The 13,856-nt window shown below is 44.7% G+C and overlaps 1 protein-coding gene across 2 annotated transcripts in view; it reads right to left on the bottom strand.

The window, feature by feature from the left end:
* Positions 1-456: 456 nt before the first annotated feature.
* IDE (insulin degrading enzyme) overlaps positions 457-13,856 on the bottom strand; it is a gene marked incomplete in the record, with an annotated part of 108,753 nt that continues 95,353 nt past the window's right edge. For both annotated transcript variants that reach the window (XM_070057618.1, XM_070057620.1), the window contains 6 exon segments: positions 457-2,756; positions 3,374-3,441; positions 4,096-4,168; positions 7,204-7,265; positions 9,385-9,657; positions 10,988-11,155. In XM_070057618.1, the coding sequence (XP_069913719.1) occupies positions 2,661-2,756; positions 3,374-3,441; positions 4,096-4,168; positions 7,204-7,265; positions 9,385-9,657; positions 10,988-11,155 (740 nt within the window).

Raw genomic sequence — 13,856 nt, 5'->3', positions numbered from 1 at the left:
GCGTGGACAGGCAGTCAGAAGCCAGTGACTGGACAAGATAGGCGCCTAACCTGTGGCTGCAGATGTGGCAAGAAGTCAGAAACACTAACTGTAGAGGAGGGAAGTAGTTTGTTTTCCTAGCCCTTACAATTTTTTTTTTTCAAGTAAGATCAGGGGCAAATATCTCCCCGGGTTTGGGGTCAGTGATCCTGCACCAGTAATTCAGTCCCAAATACCAATGCTGCTGTTTTACAGAAGTTACCTATTTGAAGGAGAGTGAGATGGAGCCATTTATTTAACTAAATCACTGTTACCCAGATATGCTCAAAGAAAATACATTAGAATTCACAGGTTTCTGCCCGAGGAACAACAAAAGCACACAATCTTGTCACATCAGATGTTGAGAGGTAGGCTGAGAACTGACCACTGGACTGTTTCTCTAGAACTGGAAAAATAACACAAAGGCCAACTCAGAGGTTAAGTTCAGGCAGTTTATTGTAAACAGGATAACCCTAGCACTCCTCCATACTGGCTGTGTGACGTGCTTTCTCTATCACATCAGCTGGCCAAAAAGAAGACTTTTTTTTTTAAGAAAAAAGTCCCAGGCAATTAATAACGCATTCGTTTCACAGACCTCGCCTGCTGAGCACTGAGTAAGCCGCAGTATCTGGGGTAGTCTGTTATTGCTCATGGGCTGCAGCTTGGACTCACTTAGATGAATCCATTAGTATGCCTGAGAGATCCCTCAGCAGCTCTGGATCCACTCTGGGACCTGGGAAACGCTGGAGTAACTCAACAGCAATCGCAGGTTTGTGGAAGACGACACGAGGTGGTTTTCAGACCTCTTCATGTGCCTTTCTCCTAAACATGATACTTGTGAACCTCAGCCATTTTGTTAAAAAAAGAGATAAAAGCTACTCAACAGCACATACTAACTTTCCACAGCAAAGGCAGGTGGGTTTTTATTTACTCTTCCAGTACTAACTTCATTTACTCTTCAGGACTAATTTCAGATCCATCTGCTGTATATCTGCAGTTTGATGAAAAGCTGCATAGTCTACAAAATGCATAAAACCAGAAGGAAGTGATGGTGCCACACACCTTCTGATGGACAGAGACGGGCTGCACACAGGGCGGCCCTTGAGGGTAAGGAGAGAAAGACGGCTACAGCACCACAGTGACCTGACTGCAGCAGGAGTTCTGCTTTTCGAAGCAGTCCCCTGGTTGTGACTGTGTCATTCTTGCCCCAAATGGAGACTGTTTGGAAAATGGCAAATGTAAAAACTGAAGGTGTGAAAAGACAGGACTCCGCAGAAAGAACTCCTGGCAAACAAGTCACGTGAAAATGCCACTCTTGACTCTGCCCAAGTTAGGGGGCCACAGGGTCACTTACTGTTACTAGTGCCTGTATGTGGAAATATATTCACAATTTCTCTTGACGCAATTTTAATAACAGTAAATATCTCAAAACAACTACAGTAACAATTTCATCTAAAATAGTTTTCTATGAAAAAAATATTTTTTTAAAAAGTCCACTCTAGTTATCATCTGTGATTGTATGTTTATATTTATATATTCAAAAAATAACACTTAAGGCAAGATTAGACTGGTAGTAGTGAGGGACTTTAGTCTTAGGGAGACTTGCTATTTAAGAATGCAAGACTTGACTTTTCATTTCGCCAAAAAGGTGGCTTTGTAGTTGTTGCCTTTTAAATTCGCAATGGGGTAAAATATTCTGGTTCACATACTGACTGCAATTTCCCTGTAGTACAAAGTCACAGGAGGTTGCAATAGCTGATGTTGGAAAAGCACGTCACACACTCAGTAGGATCTGAAGTCGACCCTACCTATACTCGTTAAATAAATACAACATGTTGATGAGAGAAAGTCAAACTGAGGGAACACTGCAAACCAACTATGAGCCACACTGTTTAACATGGATATGATTCAATCAGAAAGAAAGAAAACCACAGGAATCCTGAGAAATTCAGTTTGGGACAAAATCGATGTAAGGTAAATCTGTATTTCTAGCACTGTAAATAAGTTAGGGTGCTATAGGGTTTTCCAGCATTTTACTAGTTGGAATAAAAAACATGTTCAAACTTTATAAAAAGATTAAAACCATGCCTTATATAACCAGCAATTTCACTAATAAAACAAAATTGTTATCTTGTTCATCATCTGCCAAATGTAATGTTCTTCATTAATTTCCACGAAACCAGCAGGTAGAAAGCAAATTTGGGACTGGTTTCTACAAAGGTATTACCTTTCTAAATGTCTTGCAGTCTTCTCTGTCAACTTAAGGAGGCTTTTAGAAAAGAACTTTTACTTCCTTCAGACAAGTGACTATTTTACAGAACAGGAAAGAGAGATTCTATAGGAATATCATTCATCATTTTAAGCACTGTTATATAAGGGAAATTTCTCTTAGACATAAAAAGAAAAAATTTTAAAATATTTGAGAGGCATGTATTTTAAAAATATTCTACATCTATAAGATTCTGTAATTTAATTACTTTGGATTTTTAATATTTCTACATAATGACATTTGACAACTTCTTTGTATCGGTTTATCTTTCTTAAAGTGAATCGGAAAGTACTAGAGTGGCCAAGATGGTTTCCCTAGGCCTCGGAAGATTCCGGAACGCATCCACTTGCATTTTTCCAGCCACAGGGAACCTTCAGAGTTTTGCAGCCATGAAGTTAATATGTGGCTTCACAAGGGGAAAGAGGGGCAATCCACGTTTGAACTCGGTCATGTTCTGAATCACTTCAGGCTGGGGGGAAAAAAATAACACAGGGTTTCTTTTAGTGTATTTAACCTACACATCAGGTTAAGAACACGACATCAACTTTTCTGGGGAGAGGGGCACAAGCACCCACTGTTTTCTACCTTCCACAATGGCGACTAGCTCATCTTGGGTCACTAGGGCCGCAGGGTCACCAACTGTTCTATGCAAACCTATGGCAAGTGTCCCCAGTGGGATTCTGGGCCAGAAGGAAGAGTCTTGGCTTTCCTCTGAGCACACAAAAGCTGGCTCAGTAGGGGCTCAGGACCAAGGCTTCAGCAGAGCAGCAGAGGCTGGTGTGCCCAGCCCGTTTGCTCCTCCTGCAAGTAAATGCCAGTCTTTCTAATGATTAAAATACACAGGCAATACTGAGTGCCGGGAATGGATGTGGCCAGAGATGACTCACTGCACAGTAACACAAGTGTTCACACAAAAGGCAAAGGCAGGCAAGGGCAGAGCTGAGTGACAGGCATTCGAGGGGGACGGCAAGTGGAAGCTGGAACATCTGGTGACCTGAAACATCTGTCTGTGTGTCCTGATGAATAAGCTCCCTCTAAGCAGGAAATCCTGACAGCACAATCTAACACCAGATTTACATTTCTTACTTGTGGCAAGGCTGGTGCTTGTGACAAGTTTATATCATTTTGACACGGGAACTCTCCAACAACAGGACCTATAAGGAAATTAAAGGTTAATGCTCTGAACTTAACACTTGCATGCAAGAGCAACTTTTCAAAACAAATCTAAAGCAGATTCAGTTCATCATCAGATCCAGTTCCTAGAATTCTCAGATGCTCCTTTGCTTGTCCTGCCTTCTATCTGCGGTGTCCACAATGGCTCTTCAGGCTAAAGAGGTCATAAAGCCCTGGCTACAGCAGCTTGGCTGCCCAGGTCTGACCTGACTGGATGCTGCGGTTCTGGCTAGCCAGAAAAATGCAGGAAAATGACCCAGAAGGGCAGTGGAGTTAATAGCCACAGGGCAAACCATGGCCATCAAAAGGCAGGAGATGGCAAGATGGAGCAGACGACTTGCTCACCCTTCCCTCCAAATGCAGTGGTGCCACACAGCCTCTTTGAAGATTCCCCACCAGCTACCACCTGTGTGTCCTTGAGGAGCTTTGCTGATGCCCTGGTATGAGCTCTCCCCTTCGTGGCTTCATTTCCCTCTTCCCCTTAACTTCTGCTTTGATAAAGCAGACCATCTCCAGTTCCCTTTGTCTACGCTTTACTTTCTGACACTCTAAGGCATGTCACTATGGTAAGGAACAGCCATGAGGTGGCTCAACGTGAACCTAAACATAGGTTTTTCAAAAAAGTCAATACTCACAAGAATCCATTTCCCTGGCAAGAACATGGACGGACACCTTGTGTCTCCTTGGAGCATCTACTGCCAACATTTCCTGGGTAGAAAGAAGAGTAAGGTCATCCTTTTGCTCCACGAAGGAACTCAAAATGAAGTACTCTACGATGACTATGAAGAAACTCAGTTAGATACTGAAAAGTTGCTGCCCAGGGTTGGGAAGCCCACTTGGGGTTATATTTCAGATTTGGATTTTGTTTAATATATAGTGCATCTATTCCAAGGCTGTCACTGAAAAAGAGTAGTGGGTAGATAAGATGCTTGTCTTCCTCTAAACAAGGCAAAGGGAGCTATGAGGTAAAGAAAATAACTTGTCCAGAGGTCTCTCTGCACAGCCACAATGGCTCAAATCTCACTGCTGAAAAAGCTGCACTTAAGACACTGGCTTTTCCTATCAAACTCAGAACTGATAGCATTGCATTGTCCTTTTTCTTCTTGCTAAGGTGTAACTGGCTGTACTAACACTTGTATGCCTGCAAAGAGACCAGCTGCCTTGTACTTCTGCAGAGGATCCGGAGGGAGGAGGCGCAAGATCACCGTTTTCCCCTAGGAAACTCACACCTGCAGGCTGGGGACTGTTTCTTTTTCTTCACCCTCCCGCACAGCAGCAGCAGTAATGAATGAACTGGTCACTGGAAGCCCTAATATGGAGAACCATGTGAGCAGGCCTCACTGCTCAAGCTTTTACAAAGTCATTCTACCCAGAGTCAAGCACTGAGTCCTGTGCTGACAGCTTTAACAGATCCCCAGAAAACGGCACTGTGAAGTAGACGATCTCTCTCCTAAGGGATGTGAGCACAGGGCAGAACCAAGTTCCTGACCACTTAACACCTAATCACAGACACAAACCAGAAGTGGCTAGAAGGCCGGCGCTGCGGCTCACTAGGCTAATCCTCCGCCTTCCGGCGCCGGCACACCGGTTCTAGTCCCGGTCGGGGCGCCGGATTCTGTCCCGGTTGCCCCTCTTCCAGGCCAGCTCTCTGCTGTGGCCCGGGAGTGCAGTGGAGGATGGCGCAAGTGCTTGGGCCCTGCACCCCATGGGAGACCAGGAGAAGTACCTGGCTCCTGCCATCGGATCAGCGGAGTACGCCGGCCACAGCGTGCTGGCCACGGCGGCCATTGGAGGGTGAACCAATGGCAAAGGAAGACCTTTCTCTCTGTCTCTCTCTCTCACTCTGCCTGTCAAAAAAAAAAAAAAAAAAAAAAAAAGAGAGAGAGAGAAGAAGTGGCTAGAATACCAAGGGACAATTCTAAGGTGCTATAGTAATCATAAGGTGTAATTTTGGTCCTTGTCTCAAAAAACAGGCATAGAATATTTTACACAACTTAGAGGCCCCAATATACCATAAAGAATGTATTTAGTACTTTAAATAGGTACAATTCTATTGCAAAAGCAAAAATTTAGAATTTGTGCACTTAGCATGTTTACTATACATTATGTATCTACTTAGCACAAATTCTGTTATACTTTTTAGAATTTTGGAATGCAGGAGAAGAGTCAGATGGTGTAAATCCTCCCCGCTGTTTCTTATGGGAAACCTTGGCTTTTTAAAAAGTGTTTATTTATTTGAAAGATAAAATGACAGAGACAGACAGAGATTTTCTATTTGCTGGTCACTCATCAAATGCCTCCAACAGCCAGGGCTATGTCAGGCCAAAGTGAAGCACCTGAAACTCCATCCAGGTCTTCCATGTGCGAGGCAGGGACCCAAGTACTTGAGCCACTATCTGCTGCCTCTTAGCTGGATGGGAAATAAAAGGACTGGGACTGGAAATGACACTCTGATGTGAGATGTGGGCATGCCAAGCAGTGCTTACCCTGCTGTGCCACTATGCCTGTCCCTGAACCTCTTAAATTGTGCTGGGAAGTTTTCAAATGAATGACTGAATGAATAAAGAAATACATTTACTTATTTATATATTTTTGAAAAGGTACGTGCACGCACACACACACACACACACACACAGATCTTATATCCATTGGTTCATTTCCAAATGCCCACAACACCTGGGGTTGGGCCAGGCTGAGGCCAGGAGCCACAAACTCAGTATGGTTCTTCCATATGCGTAGTAGGGGCCCAACTACTTGAGCCCCTACTTGGTGCCTCCCAGGACGCACTTTAGCAGGAAGCTGGGATCAGGAGCTGAAAAAGGACTTCAACGCAGGCACTGCTGGATGCAGGGTCCTACGCAGCGTCTTAACTGCTATGCCAAACACCCACAACCCTGTGCCAAAAAGAATTTAATGGTAGTGCTTCTCCTTAATTTCTTTTTCTAAGAATTTGAGAGGCAGAGAGATAGACAAAGTTCCCATCTCTAGTTGCCTGCCGTGGTTGGTGCTGGACTAGGCTGGGCAGGCCTGAAGCCAGGAGTCAGGAATTCAATCCAAGTCTCTTATGTGGGAGGCAGGAACCCATTACTTGAACATCACCACTGCATCCCAGCTTATGCATTAGCAGGAAGCTGGAGTTGAGAACTGAACCCAGGCAGTGGAATGTGGAGTCCTAACCACTAAGCAAATGTCCACCCGATCTTGATAAACTGTCTCAGTGAGCACAAACACTCAAAACTCACAAGACCTCTGAACACAGCTCAAGGTGAATGAATAACCACACTTGTTTAAAAAAAAAAAAAAGAAGAAGAAGAAGAAGAAGAAGCCTCAGGGGCACCTAAATGGGTGAAGACCATTTATAGTTGTCAGATCTTAGAAAATAATCTGATTCTTGAGCTCTTTTGCTTTCTTTGTTCTTCCCCACTAAACAAGCTCAGTAATATTCTTGGAAGGGTGGGATAAGAACAGAGAGAAGAAACAAAAGGAGAGCCTGAAGAGGTGGATTTGGAAGCCAGGGAGGGTCTTCACAGTCCTTGGTGGAGAGGGAGAAGAAAACAGTCTGGGGTTCAATATGAATTGTCTGCATTGTTTTCTAACAGTAATAGGGGTTTCTGTCAAAAACACTTCAATCCCCAAAACTCCTTCACAAATCCAGTGTGAGTGGGTTTAAAGCAGTAATATATAACATAGCACATAAACTAGTTCCTTATCAGTCAAAATCTAAACATATGAATTCAACTTACCTTGTAAAATTTGATGATATCGTCCTTGGTAAGTGTCTTTAAATATGCAACTTCTATGTTATCTTAAAAAGAAATCAAACAATGACTTACTAATATTTCTCTCAAAAATATTCATACTTACTTTAATTTATTTGAGAAGTAGAGAGACAGAGGGAGAGGAAGGGAGAGACAGAGAGAAAGCTCCCATCAACTGGATCATTCCACAAATGCCTACAGATGAGCCAGGTAAAAGCCAGGTGCTGGGAACTCAATCCAGGTCTTGGTGGCAGGGATCCAACAACTACTTGAGCTATCACCTGCTGCTTCCCAGGGTACACATCAGCAGGAAGCTGGAACTGGGAATAGGTCCAGGACTTTAACCCAGGCATTCTAATATGGAGTGCAGATATTTAAGTGGCACCTTAGCTGCTAGGCCAAATGCCTGCCCCTAGTATTTCCATATTTAAATAGTTCATAATACTACACTAAATGATACTATACTTTACTCAAAGACTAAAGTACTCAATGTACTAAGGCTATCATTTGTTCCTACTGGTAGAAAGGGAATAGATTTCAAGTAAAAATAAGTGATGCAATGCCATGGATAAAGTCTTGGCTTAGGATCCAGGCCAGCCTTGATTCATCACCTGACTCTCTATCACAGGCTGATGGATCTTGGGCTAGTCACTTCGACTTTTCTGAGCCTTAGCTTCCTCATCTGGAAATGGGGACAATCACTAATTTATGGAGCTATGGTAAGAATTAAGAAAACGATATACGGGGCTGGCATTGTGGTGTAGCTGGTTAACCTCTGTCTGCAGTGCCGGCATCCCATATGGGCACTGATTCAAGACCTGTCTGCCCCACTTCTGATTCAGCTCCCTACTAATTGTGCCTGGGAGACAGCCCAAACGCTTGGGCCCCGGCACCCATGTGGGTGACCCAGAAGAAGCTCTGGGCTCCTGGCGTAGGCCTGGCCTGCAGCCATTTGGGGAATAAACCAGATCTCTGTCTTTCCTCTTCTCTCTATAACTCTGCCTTTCAAATACATTAAAAAAATCTTTTTAAAAAATGATAAAGAGTTTTTCAAGCCGGCGCCGTGGCTCAATAGGCTAATCCTCCACCTTGCGGCGCCGGCACACCGGGTTCTAGTCCCGGTCGGGGCGCCGGATTCTGTCCCGGTTGCCCCTCTTCCAGGCCAGCTCTCTGCTATGGCCAGGGAGTGCAGTGGAGGATGGCCCAGGTGCTTGGGCCCTGCACCCCATGGGAGACCAGGAAAAAGCACCTGGATCCTGGCTCCTGCCATCGGATCAGCGCGGTGCGCCGGCTGCAGCGGCGGCCATTGGAGGGTGAACCAACGGCAATGGAAGACCTTTCTCTCTCTGTCTCTCTCTCTCACTGTCCACTCTGCCTGTCAAAAATAAAAAATTAAAAAAAAAAAAAAGAGTTTTTCAAAATGTTACTAGAAAAATTAAATTAAAAGATAATGTGAATTTTCTGTGAACTTTTTTGTACACCCCCTGTGTGATAACTTGATGCTAGGCAAATGGTAAGTGCTCAATAAATTGTAGATAATATTATCATTAATAGTGAATCCAACTACTAGAAAAATTAAAGGTAAGGAAATCGAGGCCCAAAAAAAGGTGACTTGGCCAAGATTTTTAGTTGCTGGCACCAGAATGGGAACATAACCCCCAAGTCCCCTGATTTATAGAGTGGTTTAGCACACTCCTCTGTTAATCTCTGCTCGAGAAGAAAGACGGCTGATAGACTGGAGACTTTAGGAAGTACAGTTCTTCCAAGACTGAAAGCATGACAATCTCTGGAGACCCCTAAAGGCAAGTGTCTGAACTCCCGTCCCTCTTAGGGTAACACTGACCCCAAGAAGTTCAATCTGCAGAATTTGTCTTTTTAATGTATCTGTGTAGGGTCTCAGGCATAGAAAAAAGTGAAATTATACCTGTTCACACATTAATATATTAATATGATAAAGGCAGATGTAGCTCCTTTTGGGAAAGAAAAAAGAAAACATTTCTAAGAGGAGCTTGCTATTATGTTAAGTAACAGCTCTTAAGAAGTGTCAGCTCCTTCCCACATCCATCCATACTTGACTATCACCTTCAAAATCAAAGTCACTTTGAAGAATGGTTTCCACCCTCTCAAATGTTTCATTTCCATGCTGGGGCCTGAATTTTACTTTACCTCTATCAAAATTGTATTGCTGGGAGATGATTTCTCCCCAGTATTTAGCACACTCTGCAGACAGTTTCTTTGGTTTGTCTAGTCGACGAATTGCTAATGCTTGAATATGTTTCTGAAAGGCCTCTTCTGTCATATCCTCTATGGACTTTTCCATGGTAATTAAAAAAGCTTCAACTCTGCTTTCCAGGTAGTGAGGTGGCTTTTCTGACTGGATGATGAATCTCAAGCCCTGGATGCCATTGGCTCGACGCGGGCCACTGAAGACGATATATCCTGAAATGCAAACACCAGCCAGTCAGGACTCTGCCATTTAAGACTTGGGTCACTCTGAAGTTTTCAAATGATTTTATGAGACTCAAGAAAATCTACTCTAGGGTTTAGGTGATCCACTTCTGAAGAAATCTGAACAATTCAGATAGTCCTAGTTCCTAGGAACCAAATAAGAGGGTTCCCTGAGGAAGTCAGAAAGTTACAGATGACTTTTTCTTCTAAGGCCCAAATCCTACAAAAACCCACTCATCATTCAAACTCAAAATCCACGTATCGTATCTCCTCACTCTCCTAGTTCATCCCCTTCAATCTAGGCTGAACTTATTCCCGTTCCTAGAAAAGACTGGAGTCATTCTCATGCCTTCACCACTGTCCCATTAACATCTAAGTTCCTTCCATGAAGCTGGCTCTGTCACAGAGCACGTTAGAAAATCCGTGCTTGGACCAACTCGAGTCAGACCAAACTCTCAAGAGACTAGACTAATAAAAAGCCATTTCCACTGTAATCTTGTGAGACCATGCATTTCCCCTTTCAATACCTCTTCTAATCCAAGCTCTTCCCTTCACTGTTCTGCATGGATCTACTCCCACTGACAGCTATGGTGCCTCTGCGTCCTACTTCTGTCCTGTCACTGTCTTCAGCTATAGCCTCTGTATTTGAGCACACTTACAGTAACATTCACCATACTGTACTACAATAATCCCTTTACAGATATGCCAACCTGATTTGACTGATTTTTAATGTTTAGCATCTTGTATAGTAGCTATTAAAAAAAAAACAAAAACAAAAACAAACAAACAAAAAAAACCTTGGAGAGACTCACACAAATCTTTTCTCATTGGTTCTTCCCTATCATTATGGAGGCTTCTTTGTACTTCTTTCCTCACTGACCGCAAATCTGCCAGCATTTCCAAGACTGAACAGTGCCTAAAATACTGCAAATACTTACTGAGTACCTTCCACACCTCCCAGGGTTGGGACACAAAATGAATAAGAGGTAATACTTGCTCTCAGGGAACTCAAAGTCTGGTGAATCCTAGTGCCCCTGGCTTCCTATCATGCTACCCCTAAGTCTCCCCTTAGCATCCTTTCCTCCCTACCTGAAATGTCCTCTTCATTGACATGTACTACAACATAAATCCAGCACCAGCTCACTAAGAACTGCTGAATATCTGTAAGACACTGATTGCTTAACTTTCAGAAGTGGAGTTCTTATAAACAAGGTTTTCCTGAGTCTCTCTGAACAGAACACGCCTGGTACGCAGTGCCTGATGATTCCCACACATGGAAAACGCTTCCGGAGGACACTGGTTGTTCACCCCTCCTTCTCACCCAGCTGCTCCTTGGTGCGCAGGGTGTTGAAGCAAGGCTCAGAGATAATCTGACAGAAGAGCTCCAGAAACATATTCTCCGAGGTGCTCTGCATGTCGGTCTGGTAGTATATCTCGATGCCACAGTTGTTGTGAACTTCATTCCTCTGCTGGTAAACAAACCATCCTCCTGGCAAGGTCCAGAAAGAGTAACAGGCTCAAAAACTTACTCAGGTTTAATAAAGTCAACACTACACCTGCTCATTCTCAGAAAGGATCATTTAAACATCAACAGTGAAAGGGGGTAGTGAAGCTTAGAGCTGCACTTCCTCTCCTTCACCTTTCTAACCAGGTCCAAGGCTGACTGGGAGTCAAACTCTCTGCTTGTAAATGGGCAGCATGAAGTTCTCGCTCACTCAAAGAGCGAGGAAATATGCACTGTAAGCACCGCCCGTCTCCACTTACTTCCAGCCTTTTCACACGTAGCCCCACGAAGTCTTCTCTTTTGCAATGCCTAACTGCCTTTCCCTGGAGGCTTAGGTGAAGGGTTATTTAAGGCATTCACATCTGATCAGAATGGCTTACTGACACCTGACATTTTGAAAATGGGAAGTACACTGGGCTGTTTTGGGGCCTGCAGCAGTTGGGGAGAGCACTTCAGAGGCAAAAGAGACAGGGTCCCAGGAGAGAAAAGACAAAGAGGGAAGTGAGATGAAATGAGGCATGAGAGAGAAATTTCACTTTGAGATTTTGTTTCTAGAGTGGCAGTATTTTGTCCGAGGACAAATCCTATGACTCTTGAACAGCAGATTTCTATTTTTCCTCTGCTCTGCTTGTAGTAACTGAATCAAAAATATGAAGGAGGGGCTAGCACTGTGGCGTAGCAGGTAAAGCCATGGCCTGCAGGGCCAGCATCCCATGTGGATGCTGGTTTGAGCCCCAGCTGCTCCAGTTCCAATCCAGCTCCCTGCTAATGTGCCTGGGAAAGCAGTGGAGGATGGCCCAAAGTATTTGGGCCTCAACACCCACGTTGGAGACGCTGAGGAAGCTCCTTGCTCCTGGCTTTGGATGGGTCCAATTCCCAGCAGATGCGGCCATTGGGAAGTGAACCAGCGGATGGAAAATCTCTCTCTGTCTCTCCTTCTCTCTGTAACTCTGCCTTTGAAATAAATCAATCAATCTAAAAAAAAAAGTTTGTTTTTTTTGTTTTTTTTTTTTTTTTTTTTTTTTTTTGACAGGCAGAGTGGACAGTGAGAGAGAGAGACAGAGAGAAAGGTCTTCCTTTGCCGTTGGTTCACCCTCCAATGGCCGCCGCGGCCGGCGCGCTGCGGCCGGCGCACCGCGCTGATCCGACGGCAGGAGCCAGGAGCCAGGTGCTTTTCCTGGTCTTCCATGGGGTGCAGGGCCCAAGCACCTGGACCATCCTCCACTGCACTCCCTGGCCACAGCAGAGAGCTGGCCTGGAAGAGGGGCAACCGGGACAGAATCCGGCGCCCCGACCGGGACTAGAACCCGGTGTGCCGGCGCCGCAAGGTGGAGGATTAGCCTAGTGAGCCACGGCGCCGGCCATAAAGTTTGAAATAAACCATTACCGGGTCTGTGCTGACTGGCTGTGCACAACAGCCTTGTGCTCAAGGTATCTCTAAGCAGTCAGCAAGGGCATCCTGAGGTAACAACACCCTCAAGTGGCTGCACGGTCTAATAAGCAGACAGAGATGTACTTTAATCCTAATGCAAGAGGAGAAGTGCAAAGTAGCTTAAATAGACTCCAGAAAAACTGCTGGGAGTTTAGATGCAGAAGCAACAATTTCCTAGCTGGGAGTTTTGGAAAAGTTTAGTGGAGTTGGTGGTTTGTTCGATAGGCCTAGCAGGAGTAGCTGGGCCATGATGAGGATGAAAGAGGAGAGGGAACAGCATTCAGAATGAAATAGCTGGGGGAAGTAGCAAAGATGACACATGCATGAAGAACAGCCAACAATCAAGTATAGCCAAAAAAAAAAAAAAAAAAAAAATCAATAGTCTTGTTCTTGGTCTAACAACTTCCCATTATGCAGGTTTTTTTTTTTTTTTTTTTTTTTTTTTTTTTTTTTTACAGGCAGAGTGGACAGTGAGAAGGCAGAGTGGACAGTGAGAGAGACAGAGAGAAAGATCTTCCTTTGCCATTGGTTCACCCTCCAATGGCCACCGTGGCCAGCGCGCTGCGGCCGGCGCACCACGCTGATCCAAAGGCAGGAGCCAGGTGCTTCTCCTGGTCTCCCATGGGACGCAGGGCCCAAGCACTGGGGCCGTCCTCCACTGCACTCCCTGGCCACAGCAAAGAGCTGGCCTGGAAGAGGGGCAACCGGGACAGAATCTGGTGCCCCGACCGGGACTAGAATCCGCTGTGCTGGCGCCGCAAGGTGGAGGATTAGCCTATTGAGCCGCGGCACCGGCCCCATTATGCAGTTTTTAATAATGCTGAAAACAATGTTTAAAGAGTTTTTCTAAAAAAGATTTATTTATTTTAAAGGCAGGGTTGGGGTGGGGGAGATTCATTTTCTATCTGCTAGATCACTCCCCAAATGATTTCAGTGGCCAGGGCTGGGCTAGGCCAAAGTCAGGAGCTGGGAACTCCATCCAGGTCTCCCATGTGAGTGGCAGGGACTCAGTCACTTGGGCCATCTTCCACTGCTTTTCCAGGCACACTAGCAGGAAGCTGGATTGGAAGTGCAGCAGCCATGACTCAAACCAGCACCTATATGGAATGTTAGCATCACAGGCAGCAAAAGGGCTAAGTAGCTTAAACACCCACTGCTCCACAATGCAGTTTGTATACCAAGAGAAACTGCTGTTAATGTAGAAGTAACCCAAGATTTTAAGCCCCAATAAATACATTAAGTTAAACCAATTCT

The sequence above is a fragment of the Oryctolagus cuniculus genome, chromosome 15 (assembly GCF_964237555.1).
Source record: "Oryctolagus cuniculus chromosome 15, mOryCun1.1, whole genome shotgun sequence".
In the NCBI taxonomy this organism is placed as follows: Eukaryota; Metazoa; Chordata; class Mammalia; order Lagomorpha; family Leporidae; genus Oryctolagus; species Oryctolagus cuniculus.
Note: the sequence above shows the minus strand (reverse complement) of the source record. Positions and strands in the feature narration are given on the sequence as shown.